Source organism: Panthera tigris, chromosome D4, assembly GCF_018350195.1.
Source record: "Panthera tigris isolate Pti1 chromosome D4, P.tigris_Pti1_mat1.1, whole genome shotgun sequence".
In the NCBI taxonomy this organism is placed as follows: Eukaryota; Metazoa; Chordata; class Mammalia; order Carnivora; family Felidae; genus Panthera; species Panthera tigris.
Genome location: NC_056672.1, coordinates 90350272 through 90378058, shown reverse-complemented (window position 1 = coordinate 90378058; position 27787 = coordinate 90350272). Strand labels below are relative to the sequence as shown.

Below are 27787 nucleotides of genomic sequence, written 5' to 3'. Positions count from 1 at the left end.
CGCCGGACCGCCCCGTCACGTGCGCCCAAGTCCTCGGCCGGCCGGGGGCAGCGCCGTTCCCATGGTTCAAGGTAAGGGCCGAGCGCGGGCCGAGCGGTCGCGGGGCGAGGGGGCCGAGGCCGCCGGGGACGCAGGCAGGGAAGCCCCGGCTCAGTGCCCACGAAGGCTGGGGCGCCCGCTGCAGCCTGCCGGGCAGTGTGGAGCCGGGTCCCTGCCCGACGCAGCTGCCGGGCCACACCACCCGTCCCATCTCCATCTGCCCTGGACGTGCGCCCCTGGGGAGGAGGCCGTGGACTGTGAACGGAGACCCAGGCGGGCAGCGAGGCAGGGAGGGAGGTGGGGACCCACGGTGCCAAGGGACGCCTGGTCTCTCTCCTGGCCTGGGCATGAAGGAAATCGGGGAGAGAAAGTTTCCGAGAGGAGCCTGGCCTCTGTTCTCTGTGGTGCCAGGAGCCGAGACCTTTCAGTGAGACTTGCCTTGGACCAGACACCGTGCTCGGCACCTGACCTGTGTAATCATTCATCCAATTCACCCAACACCCATCAGAGAGGGGCACTGGCTCTATTTGACAGGGGAGGAAACTGAGGCTCAGGGAGGTTTGGTCGCTTGTCCAAGGTCACACAGCCAGTAAGTGGTGGTGCTGACCTCGGTCACGGCCACCGGCCTCAGTCACGGCCACCGGCCGCACGCCCACCCACCCACCTTTGTCTGTTTGAAATCTCAGCTTAAACGGGGGGGAGGAGCACGGGGCTGGCCTTTGGGTTTCCCCAGCCAGGAATAAAAAGACTCCAAACACCAAAACTCCAGGAGAGACTGCCTGCCCACCCTCCCATCTCTGCCACGTCATCCCACCCAGTGTCCTGTGCTCCCAAGGCCGAGGGCCATGTGGGCACTAAGAGCCCTGCCAGTGTGCATCTCAGCCCCACCGCTCTGTGACGACAGTCTCAAGGGTCAAGTTCATTGACCCTTCTTGAAAATAAGAGGGTGTCCCAGGGGCCTTAGCCCCAGCCTGCCCTCCTTTCACGTTCCTCGGGAAGCTGGAGCTCAGGAGAGCCAGAGGGGACGAACTGCCAGCCTTTCCCTGGCCCTCCCCTCTGCTCGGGCCAGGCCAGGCTCCTGGGGCGGGAAGGGCGGGGTGGGGGGGGGGCTTCCAGGTGCGGTGAGGACTTCCAACCCCCGAAGGTTTGCGCTCGCTAGGACAGCATCCAGCCGCCTCTGCCAGTGGCACTGACAATGGAGCCCAAACGACCAGAGACCTCTTCTTACCTAAGCAGGTGGCACCGGTGCTTCCTGGGCCGAGGGGAGGGACCGACTTTAATTCTTTGTGCCCTGACCGTAAGCTTTTGGAAGAGCTGGGGTGCTGGGAACTCGGGACAAGTCCATCTCGCTCCTGAGGCTGGGGCTCAGGCAAGCTGGGGTTTTGTTCCTGTTTCCGTCTGGCGCGGCTGTGGGGCACCTGCGTGACGGGGTGAAAAAAACCCAGGGTGAGCCTTGTGCCCTGGATCCTCCTGACTTCTGGTCTCCCTGCCACCTGAACTTCCAGAGGGGCTGACTGGTCCCGATTCCCTCGGAAAGCTTGGAACTGGTCTCCTGAAGTGTTTGGGGGTGTCTGGGAAGGACCCACCCACAGGCTCTCCCGGCCTCGGTGCCTTCGGGGTGCATGGGGACGGACGTGGGGAGCTCTGGGGACCATCGGCTGGTCTTTCTGGAGCTCTCTGGCACTCTCTGCTGAGAGCGCTGGCTGTGGAAATGTTCCAGCTTTTCCACCCTAGCCTCTCCAGGGGAAGAGGGGAGGGCGTCCACCACCGAGCCCTTCCCAGCCTCCGAGGCCTCGAGCTCCCAGACGCGCATTGCTTGCACCGGCACAATCGTCAAACAGGAGGAAGGGCGCTCGGGGAAAGGTGGGCACAGCTCGTGGAGCCAAGACTCATCTGCCCAGTTGTGTCCACCTTTCGGGGTGACCTTGGGCAAGTCACCTTCCCTCTCCAGACCTCAGTCTCTCATCTGTGAGATGATGGGGTGGCTCATGCCATGCCCCTGATGGGCCATGACCACTCTGCTCTTCGAGGCCCCAAAGTGAGCGTGTAAGGCTGAGAGGAGCTGCAGTATTGAGGGAGCACAGAGGAATTTTGAAATCTCGGGGCAAATCTGAACCCAAGCCCCCCACTCAAGTGATCGTCCCAGCCTTGCATGTTTGGGGGCCGGCTCTAAATCGCTGACTCCTGGTGCTGGTTCTGGGTGAGCCATATGGCCCGGCCGGCCCGGAGGCTACACGGCAGGGACCCAGTCCCGCAGAGAGGCCCCTGGGCTCCACGGATCCGCTCCATAGAGCGATGGGCTCGACACCCAGCCAGGAATAATTGCAGCACTCAGAAGGGGTGAGGGAGCAGGCAGGGCTGCGGGGGGAGAGTCATTACATCTCTGTAAACTGCATCTGAGTTCGGGCAGGAGGCAAGGCACGGTGGCAAAAGAGCCCCGCTCCCGTCCTCCCGGCAGCCCCTGGCCCGGCCACTCTCTGCAAAATAGCCAGTCTGCGTCTGTACGTCAGTAAGAGGCAGTTTGTGTGGCAGAGAGCGCGGATCCTGGGCGACCGTGGGCAAAGCGGTCAGCCTCCTCGTGTGCAAAACTGAGGGCGCTCCTGCCTTTCCCGCCAGCACAGGGCGGCAGCTGTGAATCTGCCCCCCCCCCCCCGAGGCAGGGGACAGCCCCAGGCTCAGCCCGGGGTCTGCTCCACTGAGACCAGCGTGACCGGGGGCTTCTCAGCCTGCCTTTGCTCTCCCCCTGGTGCTGGTTTTCCTTGCGGTGTCTCGGTCCCTTCGGATTTGCTCCAAAGGGGGTTTGACAAGCCCGGCATCTTCGGCGTCTGCCAGCTCCTGTCCTCCCATTGCCGCGCGGAGAGGCTCCTGGTGCGGGCACCTTGTTTCTCTTTGCAAAGCTCTTTGTTCCCTTTGGAATTAGGTCCCCTCCCCAAGCAGGCTCGAGCTGGCGAGCCCTCCCCCAGGCTTGGCCCAGCCCCACCCCCGGCTGGGGGCCCTCTGAGGGTGGAAGGCACTACAGGAAGAATTCTAGGGGGACTGACCTCCTTGCCCCGGGTCTGAGTCAAGCCTGCTGGTTCCTGGCTGTGGGGTCTTCTGGGCTGTGGCCCATCAGGCGAGGCTTGTAAGCCCTGCTTCCGGGGGTGGGTTTCTCCAGAGATCCCCAGAAACCACAGACGTCGGGAGCCTGGGAGGGACACGGCCAGATGTAGCCTTTAGGGAATGTTCTCGGGCTGCGGCACGACGGGCTACGTGGAGAGGGTGAGGCTGGAGGCAAGAAGGCTCTGGAGGAAGCCACTGCGTCCAGCCAGAAGGGAAACGATGGAGGCCTGGACCAGGGGAGTGAGAAGTGGGCGGAAACGACCATCCCTCGGAGGGAGGGGCGAGGAGACAGCGTGCTGGGTGGTGGGAGAGGCCCGGGACGGAACACCTACCTGTCACAGGGCTCTGCTCTACACGGGACCGGGCCGGAGACCCGGGCGTGGCCGGACAGGCAGGATGGGCCGCGCCCAAGTGGTGAGGAGGCCGCCCCGGGGGCCTCGAGGAAGACTTTTCTGTTCCAGCAGCAGCAATGGCGTCACAGCCTGGCTCCGTGTTACCGCCTGTCGCCTGCACACGGTCCCCGCCCACCTCGAGGGGTTCCCACGGGACTGGGCCCCGCCCTTGTCTAGCCAGCCACCTGTACCCCCGTGCTCGGCTTTCCCAGGTGGCAGAGGCAGGAGAAGCCTGGGCCAGCCGAGAGGCCCACGCGGAGGCTGGCCAGGGGCCTGGGTGGTGGCCCTACAGCAAGCCAGGCTGCGGGGGCTGCCGCCTCGTTCGCCCCATTCCCCGGTGGTGTGGTCGAGTGGGGGAGAGCGTGGCCGTTGGGGCTGACCAGAGCCGTGTTTCTGTCCATGCTGAGTGTCCCTAGTGAGGTGACTTGGCCTCTCTGGGCCTTGGGTTGCTCGGTGACGATGTTAACATCCACCTCGAAGGACGTGCTAGGTTGCGTCTCAGCTGGCTGACCGGGGAGGGGGCTGCGGGCACTGTTCAGCGCTCACAGAAACCTCTCTTCCAGGGCAGGTCCACCCCCGGGGGCAGCCCCCATGGGTGCTCGTTTCCTGGCTCAGCCACAGAGTGGGCTCAGGGCAGACTGGCCCGGGGGCCACCCCGGCTCCCTGACCGTCGCCTGCATCTGGGTTCTTCCCGACCTGGTCCACAGTTTCCGCATGCCACAGCAGTGGCAGAGGTGACCCTTGGGGCACTCCCGGGCTGCCCTGGCCAGTGGGGCCCTCTGGCGGCCGGGATCCCTGGGGAACAGTCCTCCCTCCTTTATTATTAGTATTATTATCATTTCTTATTACTTATCGTCATCTGCTGTACTTGGCCGTGCACCCCGTCCGAACTGGCACGTGGAACGGTACTGCCCGGGGTGGGTGCCAGCAGCCTCGCGTCCCTGGGGACTTGCTGGGAGCACAGATCCTCAGACCCCCTCCAGACCTCCTGGTTTAACAGGCTCCCCGGGCGATCCCTGTGCTCAGTGAAGTTGGAGACACGCTGTTCCAGAAGACATTCTGTACACAAAAACAGCGGAGGAAAGCCATCGCAGGTGACTGTCTCCTCCAGGCTTACGCATTTAGCTGAGATATGTTAAATTTTAATACGTTAAAGGGGTTTTGAAATGAAATAAATTGGTGCTGGCTGTAAAAGACAAGTCAAGCCATCCCTTTGTTTGTTTGTTTGTTTGTTTGTTTGTTTGTTTTTCACAAACTATAAGCCCGGGGCTTCCCCGCTTCGACCCACCCCCAGGCCGGGCCCCCGGGGATCCATCACCCAGGGGCTCCTCGGCCTGTGTTCCTCCCTGTTCTTTTGTCGGCAGATCTGGACCCTCTCCCCGCATCAGCACCCGTCTTCTCGTGTTTCCTGGCCCCGTGTTAGTGAGCAGGCGTGTGGGTCATCCTGGGTTTTGGGTTGTGCCGCGTAGTTTTATTGATTCATTCACTGGTGTGATCCCAGCAGGGAAGGATCTCGGTGGGGGGGGGGGGGGTGGGGGGACTCCAGGGGGGAGTGCACACTTGTGACTAGAATGAGAGAGCTGGGCAAAGCACCTCCCGATGGATTGTGACACGGGTGTGAGGCAGCAGGCATCCCAGATTCAGAGGAAGATACCCCATGGGTCAGAGCAGTCTGGGAGGGCTTCCTGGAGGTGGAACTTGAGCTAAGCCCGGAAGGAGTATGGAGTGGGGAGGAGCAAGCGTGCCGGGGGAGACGGGGCATTTCTGCCATCCCTGGGACGCAAGACGCCTCTCTGTTGACTTTGGTAATCAGTGACTCACAGAAGATACCCCGACCGTGTCCAGTAGTCCGTGCCCTGTAAGGGTGGGGGGATCCAGCTGGCCACTTTCTGGTGGTCCCATTGGCTTGGAGCCTCAAATCTGTTGTGATTGAGGTCGGCATTCATGCTCTGGTCTCTCTGCCAGGCTCAAAAAGGCTCCCCGCCGCCCCAGTAACACACGCGAGGGACCCGCGGCCGAGCCCCCGCCACGGCCCCACGGCCCTGCCTCAACTCCAGGGCGCCAGCCGGCTCTGGCTTTGTGCTTCCTGCCAGCACATCCCCCTAGCGCTGGCTCAGGTTATTTTGGCCAGGCTGCTCGGAGCACAGGAGCGTGTGTCCCAGGGCGTAGGAGGAGGCTGGGATGCATCATTAATGTGTCCCTGACACTTGTCAGAGGCCTTGCCTCGCGGTGTTGGAATGTCACATTTACTCCCCGTTTTCCCAGTTCTTTCACTTGCTGTTGGCAAATGCACTGACTCGATACCTTCGGGAACCTTCCTACAGCAAAGATGCTCATTTTTCAGATTCCAAGGCAAGTGCCTAGTCCAGAAGTCCTTTCTCTCTGCAGGGCGTCTGCCCCCCGCTGCTCCCAGAAGCCGGCAGACCCAGCTGGCTTAGGGAAGGACCCACATGTCTTTTGCTGGCAGGGTCTCCCCTCGAAACATTGCGAAACCAGCAATGGCTTTTGAGAGGGCTGATTCCAGGATATGATGATCCAATTTTGGTTCAAAGGAGGACAGGGGGGAAAAAAAAGTCGAATATTTCGCAGAAAAAAACAGCAGCTTCTTTGTAACATCGTCAAATTGCGAACTTGTGGTATTTACCTGTGCTTGGAGTTTTTGTTTGGTTAAAACACTCATTATACAGAAGGCTCCTGGCTCAGTGCGAACCCATTTACAAAATTAAAAATATAGGCAACTTTAATTTTACCTTCGTGGAACTTCCCACACGAGAGTTCCCTCTAATTACTAAACAGATTTCTGTTTCAAAAGGACAATTTTTGTTTTGCGATGCAGCGTCCTGAATAATCACTTTTGTGGTAGGTTTTATTGCCGCCGGGCTGTCTTGTTTTTCCGCGTCCAACCTTTTCTCTCTGGGATCATCCCCAGTGTTGAACGTGAGACCCGAGGGCAAGAGGGAGGCGTGGGAGCGAACGGGTAGGGGTCCAACAAGGCTGCAGAATCTGTGGGATGCTCTGAACAAGCACAAGGGTTAGGACCCCGCGACTCTGCCCAGCCGCCAGCGCAGGCTCCTCCGGGCTGGTGAGCCCTCTCTGTGCCCTACGTTCCCGGTCCACAGAAATCAGATAGCTGTGCCCCTCTCGCAGGGTGGTGGTGAGGGTTCTTCACCCCCGTGTAAGACCCCGGATGCCCGGTAGGAGCACGACAGAGGGGGCCTGGTGCTAGATTCTGGGGTCTCTGAGGGCCTGTTGAGTAGCACCTGTGATGGAACTTGGGTTCCCGGTCATCTGTGCAGCTGGGGGTCGGAACCCTGCTTCGATCCCGTCCCAGCTGAAGACAGAGCGCGGACCCCGGCTGCAGCCTAGAAGGCCCTGCCTGCCACAGACCCTGCGAAGCCCCCGACCTCCTCACTGGCCTGTCCGCCCCCACTGGGCTCCCGCATGGTGGCTTACTTCCCGTTCTGGAACATGCCCAGAACCTTCCTTCTGGGGGGGAAGGGGGGGCAGTCCCGCCTACTCCCCTCTCTGCCTGAAGAGCAGATCTCATTGGCCACGGTGTGCTTCAGGAACGTGTCCCTGACCCCACGTCACCTCCCGGGAGGTTCAGCCCCATGACACGCCCTTGGGCCCACCGTGACACTGGCCCTTTGGGTCTTCCTGACTGGTCTCCGTCAGCACACAGGCTGGGGGGCCCCCTTGAGGAGCGCACCTGTGGATGCTGTCCGCCAGTGCGCCCAGAACCAGGCGCAGTGCCGGGCACGTGGATGGGAGCACTTGGTAGACATTTACCGGACGGCCGGGAGCTTCTGTGCCATTCTGACGCCCCCACCTTGTCTGCCAGGGGCCGCCGTGGCCTCTCCCCGACCTCTCCCCGGACTGAGACACCCCATGTTTAGAGCCACAGATGACATCTATTTCCCCATCAGGGTCTCCCCTCCAAACACTCAGAACCTCCCCCGGGAGGAAGACTCAGAACGTTCCAGAAACGGGAAGTAAGCCAGCGTGGCAAGAGTGCAGCCAGTTGCGAAGCAGTTTGGGAGGTGAACAGGGTCTGCTCCGCGCGGCACCTGCTGTTTTCCAGCTGCAGGAATTTCAGCGTCGGGCGAGGTGGTTCCAGGGCTGGTGGGTCACCCAGGCCAGGCCTCAGCTCCCGGCCAGGCCTCCGGGTTTTTAAAAATCATTCAATCTGCAAGACGGGCCCTTTCAACAACACGCCTACACTCACTTAAAAATGGCTGAGCCCAATTTTCTTAAAAAGGAAAGTTGATGTGAAACAAACCGCTTCGGGCAGGGTCTTTGCTGAAGCCTGGGCCACCGAGGACTGCTCAGGGCGGCAGAGTTGCCCCCAGAAGTTGACAACGGCGTCACGGCGGCCGCCGAGCTGGCAGAGCCTTGCGGAGAGCAGAGGTGCCAGACGGGACCAGGGCGAGCTTGTGCCCGTGCCCCGGGGCACTTGAGCCCGTGAAACTATGTCAGAGGAACCAAGAAATGGGTGGGGGTGGGGGTGGGGGTGGGGGTGGGGGTGGGGCCGGCCAGGTTGACGGCCGCCGTTTGGTGAGGCCTCTGCCCCCAGGATCCGTCCGTGCGCCCAGGCAGGTGGGGCCGCCTCGGGCTCCCCGAGGCCTGTACTTGGAGAGAACTTGGGGTGACCCCTGGGGAGAAGCGAACCCTGGAATGTGGCCCGGAGCCGAGGGGGTCCCACCGTCCCCCATCCCCTAAGGGTGTGTATCCCACCGCTCAGGCTGTCTTGGATGAACTGTGATTTCAAGAGGGAAAGTCCCTTTGTTCCTTGAGCCGGTGATTAGACCGGGTAACGTCCAAAGTCCCTTCCCGGTGTGCGGGGGAAAGCGGGGGACTCTTGGTCAGATATTGTGATTCTCTGAGACTCTGAGCCGCGTGGCTCTAAGTCCCTGGGAGTCCAGCATTTTACCAGCTTGTCCGGACCCTCCTCCCAGGCTCCAGTAGTGCCCTGGCCGTCCGCCCCGTCCTCCTGCCCTCTGGTTCCCCACCCAGCTCCAGACCCTGCCTGGAGCCCCAGCGCAGAAGGTGGGCCTGTCTTAAATGAGCTGCACTGACCTTAGACCAAGGCAGGGATCCAGGGGGCCTCCCTGGTAGGTGCCAAGTCCCCTGGGGGCATCTGAACTCCAAGGGGAGTGCCCGGACGGATGGTGGCAGCTCACAGCCCAAACCTCCCCCCCCGCCGCCGGCTGCTGGACCGTCCAGCCAGTCCCTCTGGAACCTCCGGGTTGCTCGACTCACCTTTGCCTGGACCCACCTGCTGTTCCTTCACCATCAGCACCACATACACACGCACACAGGCACACATGCAGATACAAATGCACATGCCATATACATGCATACACGCGCATACAGGCACACATGTGGATATAAATACGCATGCTGCATACACTTATACATACATATATGGGTACATATACATGCACATGGTGTGTACACACACATATACATGCATGTAGATGCACACACACAAGGTTATTAAGAAATAGCAGAGGGGCGCCTGGGTGGCTCGGTCGGTCGGGCGGCCGACTTCGGCTCAGGTCACGATCTCCCGGTCCGTGAGTTCGAGCCCCGCGTCGGGCTCTGTGCCGACCGCTCGGAGCCTGGAGCCTGTTTCAGATTCTGTGTCTCCCTCTCTCTGACCCTCACCCGTTCATGCTCTGTCTCAAAAATGAATAAACGTTAAAAATTTTTTTTAAAAAAAGAACTAGCCGAGAACTGCAGTTTAGGACACGCGAGCTCCGGAAAAGCCCTAAGTTTCCCTAATTCAATTCTTTGCTGTTCCCAAATAAACCCACTTTGCTGGTGAAATAACTGGCTATTGTATTTTTAAGGTTAACAACACACGCGCGCACACACACACACACACACACACACGTACAACACACACACATATACGCACAGACATGCACACCTATGCACAGACACACGCATGCCTACACAAACACATGCACATGCATACACACAAACACATGGGCGTGTACATGCACGCGCGTCCGCGCACACACATGGGCGTGCACGTGTGCGTGCGCACACACACCTGGACACGCACATGCACGCACGTGCGCACAAACATGGGCGCACGCACATACACACGTGTACGCATAAACATATGGGCACGCGCACATGCACGCACGTACACAGACACATGGGCGTGTACATGCACGCACGTACGCGCACACACATGGGCGCACACGCACGCGTGTACACACAAACACATGGCACGCGCACATGCACGCGCGTACACATAAACATGTCGTGCACGCACATGCACACACACCGCTCTGGGGTGAGGAGGTACTGCCTGGATTCGTTAGGGCACGGCTGGCGCCAGCCCCACCGGCTGCTCTGGGCCATCCTGGCCAGGGGGGAGTTGCAGGCCACCGGCGCGTGCAGGTAGCCCGAGGCCGTGACACGGGAAGGAGTCCTGGGTTGGACAGGTCAGGCAGCAGCCCAGCGGGTCGCTTCTCCGACCTGCTTTCCTGGGTGACCTCGGTGCCCACCTGTGAATGAGCGTGACTCTTGTCTTCCTCACTCACGGGGCCGCTCTCTGGGGAGACGCCGTCTGTACCTGAAAACTCAGACTGCAGGGAGCCGTCAGGACACAAGTGGTCTGTCCTGAGTCGCCACTGAAACGGGTCCCGGGGGCGCAGGCAGACAGCTGACGTTTCTTGCGCACTTCCTCCCTCCCTCCCTCCGTCCCTCCCTCCAATCCGGCGGCCAGGCGCCTGGGTCCCGGGCAGAAACTGTCCAAGTGCCCCAATCTGTTGGGTTAAGGAGAGCCCACCTCCTTACCTCCCCGCACGCAGCTTACAGCTGTAGCCATGGAAACTGCTGTAACCTTGTGAACAGCTAAAACATATGTATATATTTGGTTTGTTGTTTTTTTAAAACATCAAGCAGATTTCTTTTCTGCTTTTTACACTCCTGTGGGCACGGGCGAGGTCAATACAAGGCGCAAGGCGGTCATAACAGAAGGCGCCCCGCACCTCCCACCCCCTGAGCTCACTCTGCAGGGCTCGGGTCCAGGAAGTTGGGGTCCCCCGTGGGGAGAGCCCCCGAAGGGCCGCTGCTCCCTCCACTGGGCCTCCCCCAAAACGAGCCAGATTCCACCCAACTCCCATAGAACGGAGTCCTTCCCACACGATTCCCCAACACGTGCACAGATGGGGCCGCTGGAGACCCAAACCCAGTGAGAAGAATCTTCCAGCAATAGAGCCAAGCAGCGTGCCCTGGCGAGGAGCCAAGCTGTGATCCTGCCCTCCAGGACTCTGTCGTCGAGAAGAGGAGACGATACTAATGCCACTCTCGTGTTAATTTCGGGAAGAGTTTTGCTGGATGGAAAATTCTGGGTTGGTGTTCCCCCTACTGTAAACTTGCTGCCAGCTGTCTCCTGGCGTTCACCGTTCCCACCGCAGTCTGCGCGTGCCTCCGTTGTGCCTCACGTGCCTTTTCCTCTGTCTTCGATGTTCACCGTATCGCTGGTTTTGGACGATTTTATTAGAACGTTCCTCGGCGCGGCTTCCCTTGTGTTTCTTGGGTTTCCGGTTTGTGGAGGGTCTGGGATCCAAGTTTCCAGCAACATTTCTTCTCATGAGTCACCTCTCTGCGCCCGCTTTCCTCTGGGGGCTCCGGTCCTCTCCCCGGAGCCCCGCTTCCTCGGTCGGGGGTTTGTCCCTTTGCTGTTTCATTGGCTGTTTCTACCTGGGCCCCCAAGCCCCCTTCTCCCGCAGCATCGACTCTGAAGTTACTCCCACGTGGCGTATTTCTCACCTGAGAAATCGCTAATCTCTAGAAATTCGGTTCGGTTCTCTCTAACGTCGTCTGTGTTTCTGCTTCACGTGCCCAGTTTCTCCTCCCGCGTTCTGACCACGGGGGCGACAGCTGTCGTAACGCTTTCCATGTCCTCGCCTCCTAATTCCGTCATCTGTGCCGTTTCTGGGTTAGTTTCGACGGCCTGACTTCTCTCCCCGTTATGGATCGTATCGTTGGCTTCTTGGCAGGCCAGGTAACTTCCCAGCTGGTTGGGAGCCACACCCCTGTGCGGACTCGTGAGCTTTGTTCCGGGCTGTGGCTGTTACTTGGAAACGCTTCGATTCATTCGGCTCGAGCTTTTGGGCTTGTCGGGCAGGACCGGAGCAGCACCCAGTCCCAGCCCTTCTGAGCTCTGTGGCCAGTGCTCCAGGAGCTACGACAGGTGGGAGCAGGACCTCCCCCTGGACCCGCGGGAGCGCCGAGCAGCGTTCTCTAGAATCCTTTCCGATGGTTCTCTCTCAACCTCAGGTAGACTGGACGCACATCCAAAGGTGAGGGATGACGAATCTAGAAGGCATTTCAGGAGGGAGGGGGCATGAGATTGAAGCCGTGAGAAGACAGGCAGTAATGCTCCGTGGAGGCTGTTCGGGAGCAGACAGACCCTGCTGTGCAGCCTGGTCTCTGCCGACCCTTTGCCGCTTCCTCCTGCCGCTCCTGTGCTCCGGCTCCTGGAGCCCAGCTTGCTCTGCCTGCCCCCGGGCCTTTGCACTTGCTGTTTCAAAGGCGGAGACCCAGAGCAGAAACCAGGATGCAGTAGGAGCTTAATAAATATTTGCAGCTGAATTGTTGATAAATGATCGACGCCAAGCACAGAGTAGGGACAGGGAGGGCCACTAGATCCCAGAAGGGGGAGCTGTGTCCATGGCAGGAAGGGCTTACTCAAGGAGCCTGCTGACCAATAGCCAGGGGTTTCAATTAGCAGAACTGGAAGGGAGTTCAAGGCGCGTGGAATGGCACCAGCAAAGGCTCAGAGGCAAGACCGTGCATTTTGTGGTCGGGAGGCCCAGGGAACAAACCTCTCAGCCAGACTGGCTTAAGAAGCATGGCGGCAATAGAAAATGCAGAGCTGAGGAAGAAAATCAGAGACCAGCTCGGAGGGCCAGGGACACGCAGGTGTTTGGGGCCTAGACCAGGAGAGTCACGCTCAGGCCTGAGTTCCAGGGGGATTCTTGGCTGTAGTGGGGGAGGGGGGGGAGGGGGCGTCTGCAAAGGCGAACCGTGGCTCCGAACGTGCAGACATGAGACACGGGTAGGAAAGCCAACACGGGGCAGTGTCCGTGCAGGGGCTCGCGTTGTCAAAAAACAATCAAAACGACACCTGTTGGCATACTCTTAGAAATGCCCCCCGGCCCCCACCTCGCCCCCGAGGCCCCCACTTATCTCTTCGGAAGCTCTCACTGAGCACCCTGGGCTGGGAGCCGAGATGGGCCAGGCCCCAGAGCTCACAGCCCGAGAGGAGAGAAGTCACGGGCTTCTGGACAGAAATACAAAGGAGAGGAGGTCAGTGAGGGCTCCGTGGAGGCCACCAGCAACTCCAGACCACGGGCAGCATTTAAGGCTCTGGGTCAAGGGTGCACGTCTGGCCTGCCCGACAGTCCAGCTTCCTGAGGGCCAGGAGGAGGCAGGGAGGGCGACCCCCACTCACTTCTGTGTCCTCGGTACAGCACAGTGTTTGGCAGGCTGCCCGCGCTCATGGTGCTTATGGCAAGGAGGAGAGAGGGAGGGAAGGAAGGAGGGAGGGGGAGAGGAAGGAGGAGGGAGGGGAGCTGGAGACAGGCGTTAACATCCTGTTTTAAAGGTGAGGGGACCGGGGCCCGTGGCCACCCTGACAGTAGGGAGGAGAGTTTGGATTCACACCCAAGTCTTCCTGACTCCTAGGCTGAGCAGGGCCGGGAGGGAAAGACCAGCGCCGACCGGCATGAGCCCAGGCTTCCTGGAGGAGGAGGCATCCGAGCCGGGCCTCGGGCGGCGGGAATCTGTCAGGGGCTGCGGTGAGGGTTCCGTGGGAGAACAGATGTCATCAGCCACGGTGGCTCCAGTGATGTGACGGAGGCGGCCGATTCGAGGCCGCTGAGCTCCTCGGGAGCTAACGGGCAGGACCGGAGGGACATCGGCTGCAAGGAGGGAAACAGCTGACGTGGGCGCCTCGTCTGGACGGCGGAGCGGGGCCTCGCCGCCGTGGGGTATCTGCCCCTGCTCTCTGCACTTGGGCAAGTTGCATCCCTGCCACGTGGAGACACCCACCTGGGGGTCCTGGACCAGTGGGGGCATCCGAGCATGGCTCGGATGGCTGAGTACCGCCCCCCAACCCCTGCCCAGGCCCTGGGGGCGGGATCTAGCACACAACGGGCTGTCAGTGATGGGCTGGGTGCTTGTCCAATCCTGTGAGATGCCAGAGGCAGCCAGCATTTCTGTAAAAGCCCCCCGACCCCTCATCGGGCCCCCGGTTCTGCCCCTCACTGGCCGTGTGCCCTGCGGCAGGTCACATCACCTCCGCCAGCCCCGGTTTTCTCATCTGTGAAACGGGTTAATAATTCCAACCCCGAGGATGATGATCAGGCTTAAACGGGGTGGTGCGTGCATTCTCCCCAAGCACCACGAATGCGGGCATCACCACCGCCCCGCTTCCACAGATGCGTAAACCGAGGCTCTCCAGGAGCAGTGGGCTTTCCCCGTGGCACACCACCGGAGCAAGAAGGAGCAGAGCAAACGCGGTCAGGGTCTCCTCAGTCTCCCTCCTTCCCTTGCCCTTTCCAGTGAGCCCCTCCACAGCTGGCTTGGTCTTCTTCCCCCAAACTCATCTACGGCCCCGAAGTCTCCCCTCTCCCTTCCCTCCCCACGTGTTCAGCTCCCAAGGGCTCTGCCTTGGCACGTGATTTGATCCACAGGCACATATAGAGCTCTTGCTGTTTTCCAGGGCCCGTGCATCAAGGGGAGGCTATGCTGTAGCCCTCGTGGGGCTCGCAGTCGACTGGGAAGGCCGGCGAGAAGGCAGCACGCAGTGACGCTGCGGGGTATGGAGGACACGGGCCAGGCCCACGGAAGAGGGAGCAAAGGCTCCCTGCAGGGGGCAGGACCTGAGACCCGTCCCAAAGGACCAGGAGGACTTAGCCACCTGAGAGGCAGCGGGCAGTGGTCCCAGGGGCATCCTGAGTCTAGGGACCGCGGGACAAGGACAGACCTGAGACCGGCGTCCGCATCACGGCTCAGTACCCATCCCGCAGCAGACGTGGGTGGTCGGTGCTGGCCCGGTGGAGTGTGGACTGTATTCAGAGGACCTGGGAGGCGTGTGGTCCAGACTTGCCCTGGAGGCGGGGGGGGGTGGGGGGGCATCATTCAGGACAGTCGTTCCCCAGATGTGGCCCCTGTCCCAGGAGCATCAGTGTACCCCAGAAACTCCCGGGGGGAGCCCAGTGGTCCAGAGCCCCCCCGGGAACGCTGACGCAGCCCAGGTGAGGACTGGCACTTGGTGGGGAGCCGGCCTGGCCCAGGCCGAGGTGTGGGGCGCACAAAGCACGGGGTCGCTGTCCCTGCACACACAGGCGGACAGTGCCAAGGTGGAGTGGTGCACACTGGGAACCCCGTGCTAATCGGATGCAAAGCTTTGTGGAGCGATGGGGGGGGGGGGGGCGGGGAGAAGGAGAGCAGGGAGACCCCCTGGGGAACCCTGAATCCCCTGGGACGGGGGATCCCTGCTGAGCATCCCTGAGCCCTGTTTGCTCCGCTCTGCCGGGCTGAGACCACGAGGGGTCTACTGAATGTCTTTAGGGCTTCATCAAGCTCGAGGTGCTGAGCCAGGGCGACGGGCAGAGGCCTGGCGTCAGATCTTGACTGTGCTTCCTCCTCGCGTCCAGGCCTGGACGCACCACCTTCTCCGGGCCTCAGTTCCCCTGTCTCTGCGTGAAGACACTCACGGGGCCTGGGCTGAGTGTAGCCATGAGGTTAAGTCATGTGTCAAGGGCACAGCCTTCGGCTCAGCGCCGGGACACAGTCAGTGTTTAATAAACGGAAACTCCCGTGGTGCCAGCTGCACTCAGTTCTTGGAAGAGGAAGCTGAAAATAAAAATAAAAAATTTAAGTCAAGCAACAGAAAGGGTTTTGCAGACCCAACGTCTACACATTGTTACTTTTAAGGGAGAGAAGAGGCCGGTGCGGACTACGGTTGAGCTGCCCCCCCCCATTTCCTGACACGGATTGGGACACCCCAGCCTCACAGAGCTCTTGAAGGCGCACCTCGCCTGCCTTTCTCCCGACGGGGACCCCGCACGGGCCTGGCCCGAGACTCTGTGCCTGCCGCACCCTCCCCCACTTGCCCAGGACGCCCTGGGGGGCAGGCAGGCGCGGGAGGTGAGAGCCACAGTGGCAAAGCCCCGTCCCTTCCCTTCCCAAGCTCTGGGCCTGTTCGGTGGGGGCTCGCCAATTAGACCCCAGTTCATTTCAGAAATCACCCCCCCCCCTTTGAGAACTCCTTCTGTGTCCTTGCACTATGCTGACCCCTAGCGACAGGAGGGCCACAAAACGTGGTGAATCAGGTTCCTGCCTTCATGGGGCTTATCGTCCGTCAGTCCAGTGGGCAAGGAGGAGAGAGCGCCCCTGTCCCTGCCCCCCTTCTTTAGGCAAGCCGTGTAGGGGGGAGCCAGGAGAAGGGGGGAAAGACAAGACACCAGCTTTGGGGTGGCACACCCAAGTTCACCCCCAGCTCCCTCACCCCGGACCATGTGACCTCCTGTGCAGCTCTCTGGCTCCGTTTCCTTGTCTGTAAAATGGGGTGATGATACCTGCTCAGACTCTCCTAGGGATTAGAGATGTTGGTGGAGACTGTCACTCCCTGCCAGGCACAGGGGGTGCTCAGGACAGGACAGTGTGCTTATTGCTAATGTGAGGTACCGGGGAGCCACCCAGGGTGTTTGAGGGAGGCAGTGACCTGTCCAGACTTAGGTTCAGGAGCCCCAGTGGGGCGGCATGGGTGGGAGGGCAGGGTAGGAACCTCTGGGCAGCCTCTTTGCTAAAGGGAGGATTTCTCTGCCGCGTTGGAGTCGCACGGGTGTGAACTGTCCTCACAGACACACGTACATCTTTCAGACAGATCACAGGACGTCAGACAGGAGAGGTCTGGGGGCTGCTGGGGCCCCAGGGCCAGACACTGCTGAGCTCAACAACATCAGACACGGGGTGCCTCGCCTCCTCCCATCCCCCACCGCCCCCACCACCTTGGGGCCCGAGGGGGCAGGTCAGGGTCGCTGGCCTGTGCTCAGCCCTCATTCTGTGGCAGGCATCCAGGGTCACCCTGGGTAGGTCTCCTTGTCTGGGGGGCACAGCCACCCATCTGCACAGACAGGGCACGGCCACATGCTCCCAGCCCTCCACACCACCAAGCCTGGTCCCATGGAGCCGGGGGATCCGGCCTCATTTGACCGCATGCCTCAGCGCACCCCGACTGGCCACTCCTCTGGAAGCAGGACGGTGTGCTGAGGCGGGGCCTCCAGGACCAACTGCAAGAGGGACAGTGTGGTGGCCTGCCTCATAGGTGTCCCCTAGCCTGGCCCGGTAGCTCCCACTGGCCCGATGTGCTGCCCACTGCCCCCGAAGGGCCGGGGGGACCCCAGGTGACCCTGGCATGGCTCTGTGGCAGAGGGAAGGAAGGGCTACCTCTCGTTGCTCTCTGCCTTCCCAGAGGTGCCTGAGGCAGAGGACAGCAAGTGCCTGGGGACCGTGCCCGAGGGGGCAGGAAGGCCACCCAGCTGGGGGCGCCCTCTTTCCCCAGGCAGTGGGGATGCCGAGCCCCCTGGCCAGTCCAGGTCGGGCGAGGCAGCTCCTTCCAGTTTCCTGGCCGTGGCCCAGGCCCCCCAGCCCTCCAGGGCCCAGAGTCTGCCCTGAATCCTGTCCCTGTAGTCCACGGCCTCGGCTCTGCAGCCGGGAGGGGGCACAAAGACAAGGTGTCCATCTGATGGGCTTTTCTGCTGGCTCGGTGCGTTGTTTTTTCTCTTCCGGCCTCGGTTTGCCCCTAGGCTGTGGGTGGGGGGATCTTGCAAAGAAATGCATCTGCTCCCTGCATCCCCCACGGCCTGGGGAGTGCGGGGGGGGCAGCCACCCGGGGGGAGCCGTGGGGCGAAATGAGAGGGACACACCGCCCCCCTTCTCACGGGCGCTCCTGGCTCTGCTGGGTCCGTCCTGGAAATTTCGATTCATTCTTCAAGAGCTCACCGTCCCTGTGAGCGTCGAGTGTCTGTTGTGCGCCCCGGGCTGGGCTGGGCGGTGGGAACGGAGCGGGGAACCACCTGCCCTCACAGCGCTGGCCCCAGGCGGCGGGGACGGGGTGGGGGGTCTTCAGCGGGGGTCTGGGGAGAACTGCTACAAGTCTATGAGCCCCCGAGAGAGCCAGCAAAATAGCGCGGGCCTTGTGCTCGTCCCCGCGGTCCCTCACGGAGCCCAGGCCGCGAAGCAGGCCAGCCCAGGGCATCCCCGGCTTCCTGAACACCAGCACCCCCTGCCCCGGGCGCGCTCCGGCCCCGGCCTGCCCTGCCGGTGGGCGCGGGTCTGGCTCGCGGGGGGCCCCGCACCAGGTGGGCCTGCATTTCTGAGGAGCTTGGAGAGGAGATCTCCAGGCGCCGCTGGGAACCGCCCGTCCAGGCCGCCAGCCGAGCCCAGCCCAGCCCAGCCGGGCTCTGGAGAATATCTCTGAGACCAGCCACAGTGCTGCCGAGCACTTCCCCGTCTATTTATTACCAAACACAGGAATCTGGGAGCCCGCGGAGCGTGAAATTAGGAACAAATGTGGAGGAGGTCTAGACAGGAACTGCGCGGACGCTCTCGCTCGCGGACCACGGGGCCCTCGGGCTTCCAGGTAGCAGGAGCGCTTTTGTAACCAGACAGATGTGTTTGTGGAGGAAAAGGCGTGCCGGCTCTCCGTAAGCCCTTGCCGAGACGGCGGGATGGGGAAAGGCCTGCGGGGCGGCAGGAGCCTAACCCTGGCTCCCCCAGCCTCGGTCTCCCCATCCGGAAGTGAGCGGCACCATCAACGCTCGGTCGCAAGGGCTGCTTTACTAAACGAGCGGATTCCAGGGCCCCCGTGCCGATCCGCGAGGCCGTGCTTGCCAGGCGCCCCTGCATCTGGTGCCCGGCGGGTTTGGAAGTCACTGGTCGAGACGAGCCAGAGGCCCGGCCGGCGTGCAAGGACGCAGGGCTTGGCTTCTCCTTGGCGCCCCAAGGAGCACCGGGCACCTCAGGTGAACGCGGCGGACAGAGGCCTTCCTTTGGCACAGCCCGGTGCCCTGTGCCGCGCGGGGCTCGAGGGGAGCAGGGAAGTAGAAGCGTCTGCAGCCAAGCGCAGGACGTGCCGTCCAGATGGCAGGCGCGCGGGGTCTTGTGCCCGGGGAGGGGGCTCCGTGGGGGGGAGGCAGGTGGAGGGCTGGCGTCTGGCTCTGAGGCCAGGTGTTTCCTGCGCCCCGCCCCCGCCACCACCCCCGGCAGGAGACGCCCGGGGCTCGTAAAGCAGCCGGCTCCCCACGCCCGCCTGCCGTGCCCGCCGGAGGGGGGGTGGCGCCCTCCGCAGACTCTGGGGGTGGAGGTGGGGGTGCACAGACGGGCCGTCCCTCAGCCTGTCCCTGGAAAACTCCGGGGTGGGGACAGGGAAGTAAAGCCGTTTATAAAGCTTTAAAACCGTTTATGGTCCCAGGGGGCAGATTAACAATTCAGCGCGATCCTGGCCAAACCGTCTTGGCTGGCAGGGCGGCGAAGACTTCAGGGAGAGCCGAGGGGGGACCGCGTGTCAGAGGCCTCCTCCAGCCTGTCCCTGGGCCTGCCGGCGCCTCTCTGCCTCCAGCCTTTGCTTTGCTGTCCCTCCTCCCACAGCCGCCCCCTCCTCTTGCCAGCCCGGCCAGTCCATCCTTCCAGGAAGCCCCCGGTGGGCGTCTGGGTGTGGTGCCACCTGTGTGGAGGCCTGCCCCCCACTGGAACCCCCCGTTGGTCTCTTGGGCACTCAGCACGACCCTGCTCAGGACGCAAGTGTCCAGGGAGCGGCCACTGGGCCGGCCCGGCGTCCTCCGGGCCCCCAGGAAAGCATGCGTCCACGTGTGTGCGGCTCTCACCTCTCCCACCCTGGGCAGTGACGTCACGCCCATAATACAATGACAAAGAAACTGAGGCCCGAGAGAGGCCTCTGACCCAGGGTCACCAGCAAGTGTACGGCAGGACTTTCCTCGCTTGCCCCCCCACCCCCACCCCCAATCTCGGGCAGGACGAGGGCCCCTCAGGCTCATCACCATGGTGTCCGGTGGGGCAGAGTCCCCAGGCACAGGAAGGAGGTCTGAAAGGTGACGGTCCGGCTAGGACGGCCGGTGTGAGAATCGGAGAAACAGGCCTCTGGCTGCCGTTCTGCTGACTCACTGTGTGAGGTCATGGACGGGTCCCGCCTGGCCCCGCACTGTCCTCGGCCTCTCCGTTCCCACCCAACTGTACTAAATAGAGGAATGGGACATCCCAGCACTGGCATTTCAAGGTTAGAGAAGTGCAGGAAGGCTTCCTGGAGGAGGAGGAGGAGGAGGAGGAGGAGGAGGAGACACGCTCTGGGCCCGGCTGGCAGGGTAGGCTCTGCAGAGGCAGAGGGAAGGGCATCCTGGGGGTGAGCACAGCCACGCCAGAGGGGTGGCAGGAGGGTGGGGCCGAAGGAGGCCATGTCGCTCTTAGGGGCTGTTCGGAGTTAACTATGGACCGATGTCAGGCCGGGGCCCCAGAAGAGCCGCCGGCCGCGTGCGCGCCTGCTGGCCGGGCCTGGCCCCGGGTCTGGCGCCCCGTCGCGGGTGTCGCTGCCCCTCGGCAGGCGCGTATCTGCAGAGCGAGGCTGAGACACTCCAGCTGGACGTGGCCCGGGTGTCGGAGCTGGGGCTGCTGACAGCCCCGGGCGCCTGGCCTGCACCGGCACCCGTCCCACCACGCCACCAGGCTGACTGCCGCCGGAGGGCCCCCGACAGCCGGGCCGAGCAAGGGGCCTTCCGTATCTCAGACATGGGAGAGAGGCCCCACGGCCGCCACGGCCACTCCCCAGCACCCTCCGGGACCTGCCAGGGGAGCCCGAGCCGGACAGGGACCCAAATACTGACAGTAACAGCCGGAGCACGGCACCCCGGCCGGCCGGGGTTGGGGGACACTTGGTGCTGCTCTCTTGGCCGTGCAGAGGGGAAGACTGAGGCACGGGCACGTGGAGGCGTTTGAAGCCCCGTGCTAACTGAGGGCAGAGCCAGGCTGGCCCCAGGGGGTCTGCTGGGTGCTGGGGTGTTGGGGGCGCCGAACGGCCCAGCAGAGTCTAATCCCTGCACGCTCTCTCTCGAGCTAAGTTCTCCCACTGATGAAGTAGGAACACAGTTACCGTCTGGGGTACAAAGAGCCGAAACCCCAGCAAAGGTGACATAGTCACAGAATGAGTGGCTCTGCAGATGTGGGGGGGGGGGGGGCGGGGAGATGTAATCCCGCCAGTCAGGACAGCGGCGACACTGGTACCCCCTGGGCCTGGGAGGCCCCGGATCCCAGGTGGCTGGCAGTGGGGCAGGTATGGCTTCCGGCTGCAGGGGAACCCGTCTGTTGGAAGGGTGTGCATGGACCCGCCCGCCCCAACCCGCCTCCTCGTCCACAGAGTCCCAGTGCCCTCTCTGCCCTCCCGCGGCGCCACACACATTAGGGGTCCATCCCGCTGCCTGGGGTCCATCCCATTGCCTGGGGTCCACCCGGCTGCCTGGGGTCCATCCCGCTGCCTGGGGTCCATCCCGCTGCCTGGGGTCCATCCCGCTGCCGCCTTCTGGCCGCATCAGGTGAAGGCTGGGGTGAGCTGTGGTATCCCGTGAGCCCCACAGGAGGGAAGGGCGCGGGGGAGTGAGGCCAACATCTGCCTGCTTTGCTTTGCTTTGCTTTGCTTTGCTTTGCTTTGCCTCACCTCAGTGAAAAGCGTGAAACGCATCTGGACGGCGGGCCTGGCCCCTGCCCAGCCCCGCCCCCCACCGCCAGCACACCCTGCTCCCTGGATCCGGCCCCAGGTCGGCCTGCACCCTTGGTGGGGCCGGCAGGCCAGCTGGCCTCAGCCGCCCTGGGGGCCAAGGTGGGTGGGAGCCGCCTGGCAGGGCGCCCAGGAATGTGGGGGTCCCTGGGGCTCCTGCTTTGTCTGTCTGTGTGGCCTGTGCTGTGTCTTCCTGACTCGGGCCCCGTCTGCATCTGCCTGTCTGCACCTCTGTCTGAATTCGGAGCCGTCTGTGAGTCTGTGTCTCATCGGCTCATCACTTTGGGTGTGTACAGATCTGCCTTTCTGTCTGCCTATCCGTCCGGAGTCTGGGTTCCCATCCCAGCTTTGCCCCTGCCCACACTGCTGCCCTGGGGGTGAGCACAGCCAGGGCAGAGGGGTGGCGGGGCCGAAGGAGGTCACTCTTAGGGGCTCCTCGGAGTTAACTGTGGACTGAGGTCAGGCGCCACCAGCCGCGTGCACGTACAGGGGTGCAGCCCCTCGCTCCCCACGTACCAACTGCTCAGATCTTGAGTCTGAAAATCCCGTGTCAATTCTCACACGTTCCTGGAAGGGGAAAAAACGGGCCCAGATTCCAGCAAGTCTTTGGCAAGGGTTATCAAAAACTTGAGAAACATGCACACCGTGAAACCCTTCCTTGCACATTCCTGTCGTCTCAAGAAGTAGGAAATAGTGCAAATGCCCACCCATGGAATGTGCTGTGCAAGCGGGGCTTCCCCCACACTGCGGAGTGCGGTGCGGCTACGAAAAGGAGCCAGGTTCGGGAGGGGTCCCTGGGGACGTTCGGAGTGACCGGGGAGCGTGTGGTACACACAGTGACAGACCGCTAGGTGAAGCAGGGGAAGGTACAGAAAGTCTATACAGAGTGCCGTTTTAGCTTCAGAGAAGGGAGGAAGGGTCTATTTCCTTATATTTTTGGAAAGAGGCAGTGGGGAGCGCCTGGGTGGCTCTGTCGGTTGAGGTCCAGCTGGCTCAGGTCATGATCTCATGGCTCATTCGTTCAAGTCCCGTGTCGGGCTCTGTGCTGACGGCTGGGGGCCTGGAGCCTGCTTCGGATTCTGGGTCTCCCTCTCTCTCTGCCCCCCCCCCCCCCGCTCACACACACTCTTTCTCTCTCAAAGATAAACATGAAAGAAAGAAAGAAAGAAAGAAAGAAAGAAAGAAAGAAAGGGAGGGAGGGAGGGAGGGAGGGAGGAAGGAAGGAAGGAAGGAAGGAAGGAAGAGAAGGAGGGAAGGAAGGAAGGAAGGAAGGAAGGAAGGAAGGAGGGAGGGAAGGAAGGAAGGAAGGAAGGAAGGAAGGAAGGGAAGGAGGCAATGGGGAGATAAATCCAGAACCAAGTAAAATTGTTCCCTCTGGGGCAGAGCCGGGGAGTGACAGCAAGTGAGACCCCTGAATGTACCTGGTTTTATGCTTTTGACTTTGGAACCGAATGTTTTCTACAATTAAAATGCAAAATTAAACCAATTTTTTAAAAAGGGAAGAACTAACTGGAATGAATGAACCTGAGTATCGAGTGGATAGAAAAACCATACTAAGAATTATTTCAAGTGACTTTGAAATAGTCTTGTTACTATCCACTCCTGAGGGGGTGAGAACAAAAAGAGAACAAATAAATATGTTCAGTGGACATGTTAGTAAAAATATTGGTACCGTTATTTTTTTTTTTAACGTTTATTTATTTTTGAGACAGAGAGAGAGCATGAACGGGGGAGGGTCAGAGAGAGGGAGACACAGAATCCGAAACAGGCTCCAGGCTCTGAGCTGTCGGCACAGAGCCCGACGCGGGGCTTGAACCCACTGACCGCGAGATCATGACTTGAGCCGAAGTCGGCCGCTTAACCGACTGAGCCACCCAGGTGCCCCTGGTACTGTTATTTTTAAGTTATTATATATAACAGGGAAAAACTAATAAGGAATAAAGTCAATAGAAACTTACGTTTTATTTTTCTCTTCCTAAAAAAAAAAAAAAAAAAAAAAAAGTATTCCCTAGTTGGGACACCTTGTACCTAAAAGCAAAATGTCGGGGCACCTGGGTGGCTCAGCCAGTTAAGCGACCGGCTTTGGTTCAGGTCATGATCTCACGGTTCGTGGGTTCGAGCCCCGCGTCAGGCTCCGTGCTGACAGCTCAGAGCCTGGAGCCTGCTTCGGATTCTGTGTCTCCCTCTCTCTCTGCCCCTCCCCAACGTGTGCTCTGTCTCTCTCTCGCTTTCAAACATAAATAAACATTTAAAAAAAAATGTAAAGCAAAATGCCATCAAGGATTAGTGGGGGTCCCATCAAAATAACACAGGAGCCATTGTGGAGGGACCTCCAACCCCACAGTCCCAATGGGATCATTTGAACATTAAAATGTGGACTGAACTACATTAAATATATAAAAGTCAGTGAGATCACAGTGATACTAGAAAACCACCGCAAACCTCTTGGGGGTAACCCCCTCTTCTGAAAATTGATACAGAGCTGAGCACCTGTGCCTTTCCTCTGCACGCTGTATTTTCAGGATAACTACGTAGGTACTAGGGAAAGTTCTTCAGAGAAGGACCAGGGCTAGTCAATGCAGGAGAGACCGTACTGCTTGCAAAGCCACTCTTTGAGGCCCCCTAATTAAATAATGGATCTAGGACACAATCCCCAAGGGCTGGTAAGTCGATCAGGTGGAGGGCCAGCGGGGGAACGGACGGCAGCTGGACCCACCAGCCGTTGATCTCAACGTGGCGGCAGGCAGAACAGAGTCACAGCCCCCGACGGTGACGCGGTAGGAAGCCAGTTTAGAAGACAAAACAGCGCCAGAGTGTTCGAAGCCACTCGAGGAAACCCAGCCAGCTCTAGTACATGGAAAATTCTGTGAAGATAAACGACCCAGTTTCTTCTATAAACAACACCGGCGGGGTGCGTAGGGCGAGAGAGGAGGGAACAGAACTGTTCTAGAGTCAAAAGAGCCAAATGTAACTGGGTCCTGATTTGAACAAAGCAACTGTAAAAAGACATTTTGGAGCTGAGTGAAGGAAGCTGAACACAGACAGGGCGTTTATGGTTTTGATTTTTGTTTTTTTCAGTCTTCATCTGTCAGCTTTTGCACTGAAGGATTTATGAGTAAACTGACACGCTCCGGGATTTCCTTTAATATGCTCAATCGCCCCCCCCCCCACACACACACACACACTGCCCCCCCTGCAAAAGAAAATGAGGGATGGCCAGTCGAGGCAGGGGTGCCCTAGCCAGCGACTACTGGCCTGTGGGAGGTGATCGTCAGGCACGCGGGAACTTTGCAAGCCAGATGTTAAACCCCTGAAACAGGCCGTCGCGAGGACGGACATCGCAAGAGCCTACGAGGCAGGATGCTTTTTTTCTGGAACCGGTTTCTCAGCGCCCGGACGGAGGGAAAAGCTAACAGAAACACGGCTGGTGACACGTGCTCGTTCTCTCTGCCTTTGTGTGACATTTTCCAGGATGAAGAGTTTACAAAGGGCCTGTCCCTCGGCCTAGAAATCCCCCTTCTAGGAACTTCTCCTGAACAAGTAATCGCAGCCGGCCGTGTAGCTGAAATGGCTCCCATCACTTAGCTGCAAAAACACTTACTAAAACATCCACTTAAAGTATTTTTTTTTTTAATGTAAACAACCTAAATATCAAAAAAAAAAAAAAAAAAAGGGTTGGTTTTCAGTCATGAAAGACGACAAAAGTTCTGGAGACGGGTTGCACAGCGGTGTTGAGTATTTACCGCCACCGAACCCGCACACTTAAAAACGGTCGTGGTGGTGAACTTCACGTTATGTGTGTTTTACCACAACCGGACGGGTTGTGTCAGACGACGGGACGTGGCTAGAAGCGATGTCGCGGAAGGAAATTTAATGATCTGGAAAAATAAGGACGATCTTGTTCGGTTACAAAACCATATGTTCAGCTTGACTGTGTTTGGGTGAATTTAGAAATGCGTGAGCTTGGGAGAGCCAGCCTGGAAGGGCGCCATTCCCTGAAAGCGTGCTACGCTCAGTGCCGAAATCTTCACGGGAGCCCCGCGAGCCGGGCTGGGGCGTCCTGTTAGCATCGCCCTCTCCAGACGTGGGACGCAGGGCCCGGAGACGGAGGGGCAGGGCCGGCCTGCCCTGCACCGCGGCCCAGCCCCGGCCCCGGCCCCTGCCCCTGCCTCCTGCGCACATGCCCCGGGGGATTCTATTTTCCCCTCTGGGCCAGTCTCCTCGACTTTCTAAACCAGAAGGGGTGGCTCTTGCAAGGAGGAAGCAGTGATGCGGGGAAACCTGGTGATGTGTGTTGCAGGCTGTTGATGGAGAAGGGGGCGGATGACAGCCGGGACAGTGGTCATCACTGGGGGCATCTTGGCGACTGTGATTCTGCTCTGTATCATCGCTGTTCTGTGCTACTGCCGGCTCCAGGTACCCCCGGGGGCGCTGAGGGAGGCGCGAGGAGGGCTGGGGCCCCGCCAGAGGGGAAGGGGCAGGTCCTGCTGGAGAAAGTGCCCAGCAGACCGCCCCGGCCTGGGTCCCACCTGCCGGGGTTCACCCCTCCCAGGGCTTCCCAAACCCCCCCCGCAGGGCGAGGCCGAGGAGGCTCAGGGAGGGGAAGGGACTTGGCCGACGGCGCACGCAGCTGCCATGCGGGAGAGCAGCAGGAGTGAGCGTCTGGGCCTCGCTTCTGGCCCCCTGGGCTCTCCCTTCCCTACCCACACCGGACGGCCCTCCAGTGCCCCCCAACCCCGAGAGCAGGCCCAGATGCACAGCACGGCGCCCATCTTCAGGCTGCCTGGCCCTCCTGGGCCTCGGTTTCCCCGCCCGCACAGCTTGCCGTGGGGACCGGCGGGGCGTCTGGCCGCATGCGTGCGTGCATGCGTGCGCGCGCACGCGAGGGCGGGCGGGCCGCGGGTCACCAGCCCTCTGCCCGCAGTACTACTGCTGCAAGGAAGAGTCGGAGGAGGACGAGGAGGAGCCTGACTTCGCCGTGCACGCGAACCCGCCTCCGCTGCCCTGCGGCCGCAGCCTGGTGCTCACCAACGGGCCGGCGCTCTACCCGGCCGCCTCCACCTCCTTCAGCCAGAAGAGCCCGCAGGCCCGCACCCTCTGCCGCAGCTGCTCCCACTACGAGCCGCCCGCCTTCTTCCTGCAGGAGCCCGAGGACGAGGACGTGCGCAACGGCGGCGAGCGCGTGGCCTACCAGAGCGTCAGCCAGGAGGACGCCGAGCCGCCGCCGGGGGCCTTCGGGGGCCTGCAGGCGCTCAACCCCAACCGCCTCTCGGCCATGCGGGAGGCCTTCTCCCGGAGCCGCAGCATCAGCACCGACGTCTGAGCAGCCCCGCCCGCCCGACGGGCCCCCAGACCATGGTGGGGTCCCCGGGGCGCGTCAGCCTGGCCCCGGGCCGGGACCGGGGCCCCGCCCAGCCCTCCGCGCCTCCCTGTCCCCACGGGGGCCGGTCGGGGAGCTCCGCGGCTCGCTGCAGGGATAGGGCCCAGTGAGCACGAGGTGGCCGCCGGGGGTAGGGGGTGCGGGGCCTGGGGCTCCCAGGCGGGCGGGCACAGGTGAGCTCCCAGGTGTCAGTCCGCAGGGCAAGGCAGGGCTCTGGGGCCTCGACGCCAGGCTCCGGACGCGGAAGCTGCCGTCCAGCAGAGCTGCAGGGGGAAAGTGGCCTCCACCTCAGCCCCAGCAACTTGGCCGTCGCTGGCTGTGAGGCCGGGCCTGACCCCACCCCCCGGCACCCCCCACCCCCCACCAACCCCAGCCCGCCGCCCCGAGCCTCAGCCGCGATGCCACTGGCCGGGTAGCACAAGCCCTCCCTGGCTATTGCAGACCACGTATTAAGTCCCAGAACGGCGGGGGGGTGGGGAGCACACCCCCCCCCCCCCCCCCCCCGCGCGCCCTCCCACTCACACGCACATCCTTGGCTTCCGGTGCCAAGCGGCGGAGACGCTCTTTGGGCTGGCCTTCCTGCAGATGTCCCGGAAGTTTCAGGGGCAACCAGGCCCTCGGGATTCACAGCCCCAACTGGCTTTTTGGTGAAAGAGGGAGGCACAGAGGGTAGAGGAGGCCACGGGCCAACCACCTGCTGTGGGAGCACCCGCACTGAAACAGGCACCCCGTTCCGAAGTCCAGGTGTGGTGGGGTGCACAGGGCGGGGAGCAGGACCTAACAGACCCACTTGCCCCCCATGAGGCCTGCGACAGGCCCTCCCACCCGCTGGGCCTCAGCATCCAGAGCCCTTCGAGCTCTGGTCCCAGGGGAGACCGACCCGAACTCTCCCAGCCGCCCCGTTTCTCAGGAGGATCTGGGAGCAGGGCCCCGGATCCCGCTCTCGCTCCACGTCGGACCTCAACTGAGCCCACTCTCCGCCAAGCTCCCAGCAGGGCTGAGGTCTCCCTGGGAGCCCCTCTCTAGCGCCCTCCCTCTGCTGGGGAAGTGATGCTCAGT

The 27787-nt window shown here is 61.3% G+C and overlaps 1 protein-coding gene across 1 annotated transcript; it reads left to right on the top strand.

The window, feature by feature from the left end:
- Positions 1-27090, top strand: FAM163B (family with sequence similarity 163 member B). Its single transcript, XM_042964566.1, has 3 exons — positions 1-71; positions 25649-25764; positions 26273-27090. The coding sequence occupies exons 2-3, from the start codon at positions 25672-25674 to the stop codon at positions 26669-26671; spliced, it is 492 nt and encodes a 163-aa protein (XP_042820500.1). The 5' UTR covers positions 1-71; positions 25649-25671; the 3' UTR covers positions 26672-27090.
- Positions 27091-27787: the final 697 nt, after the last annotated feature.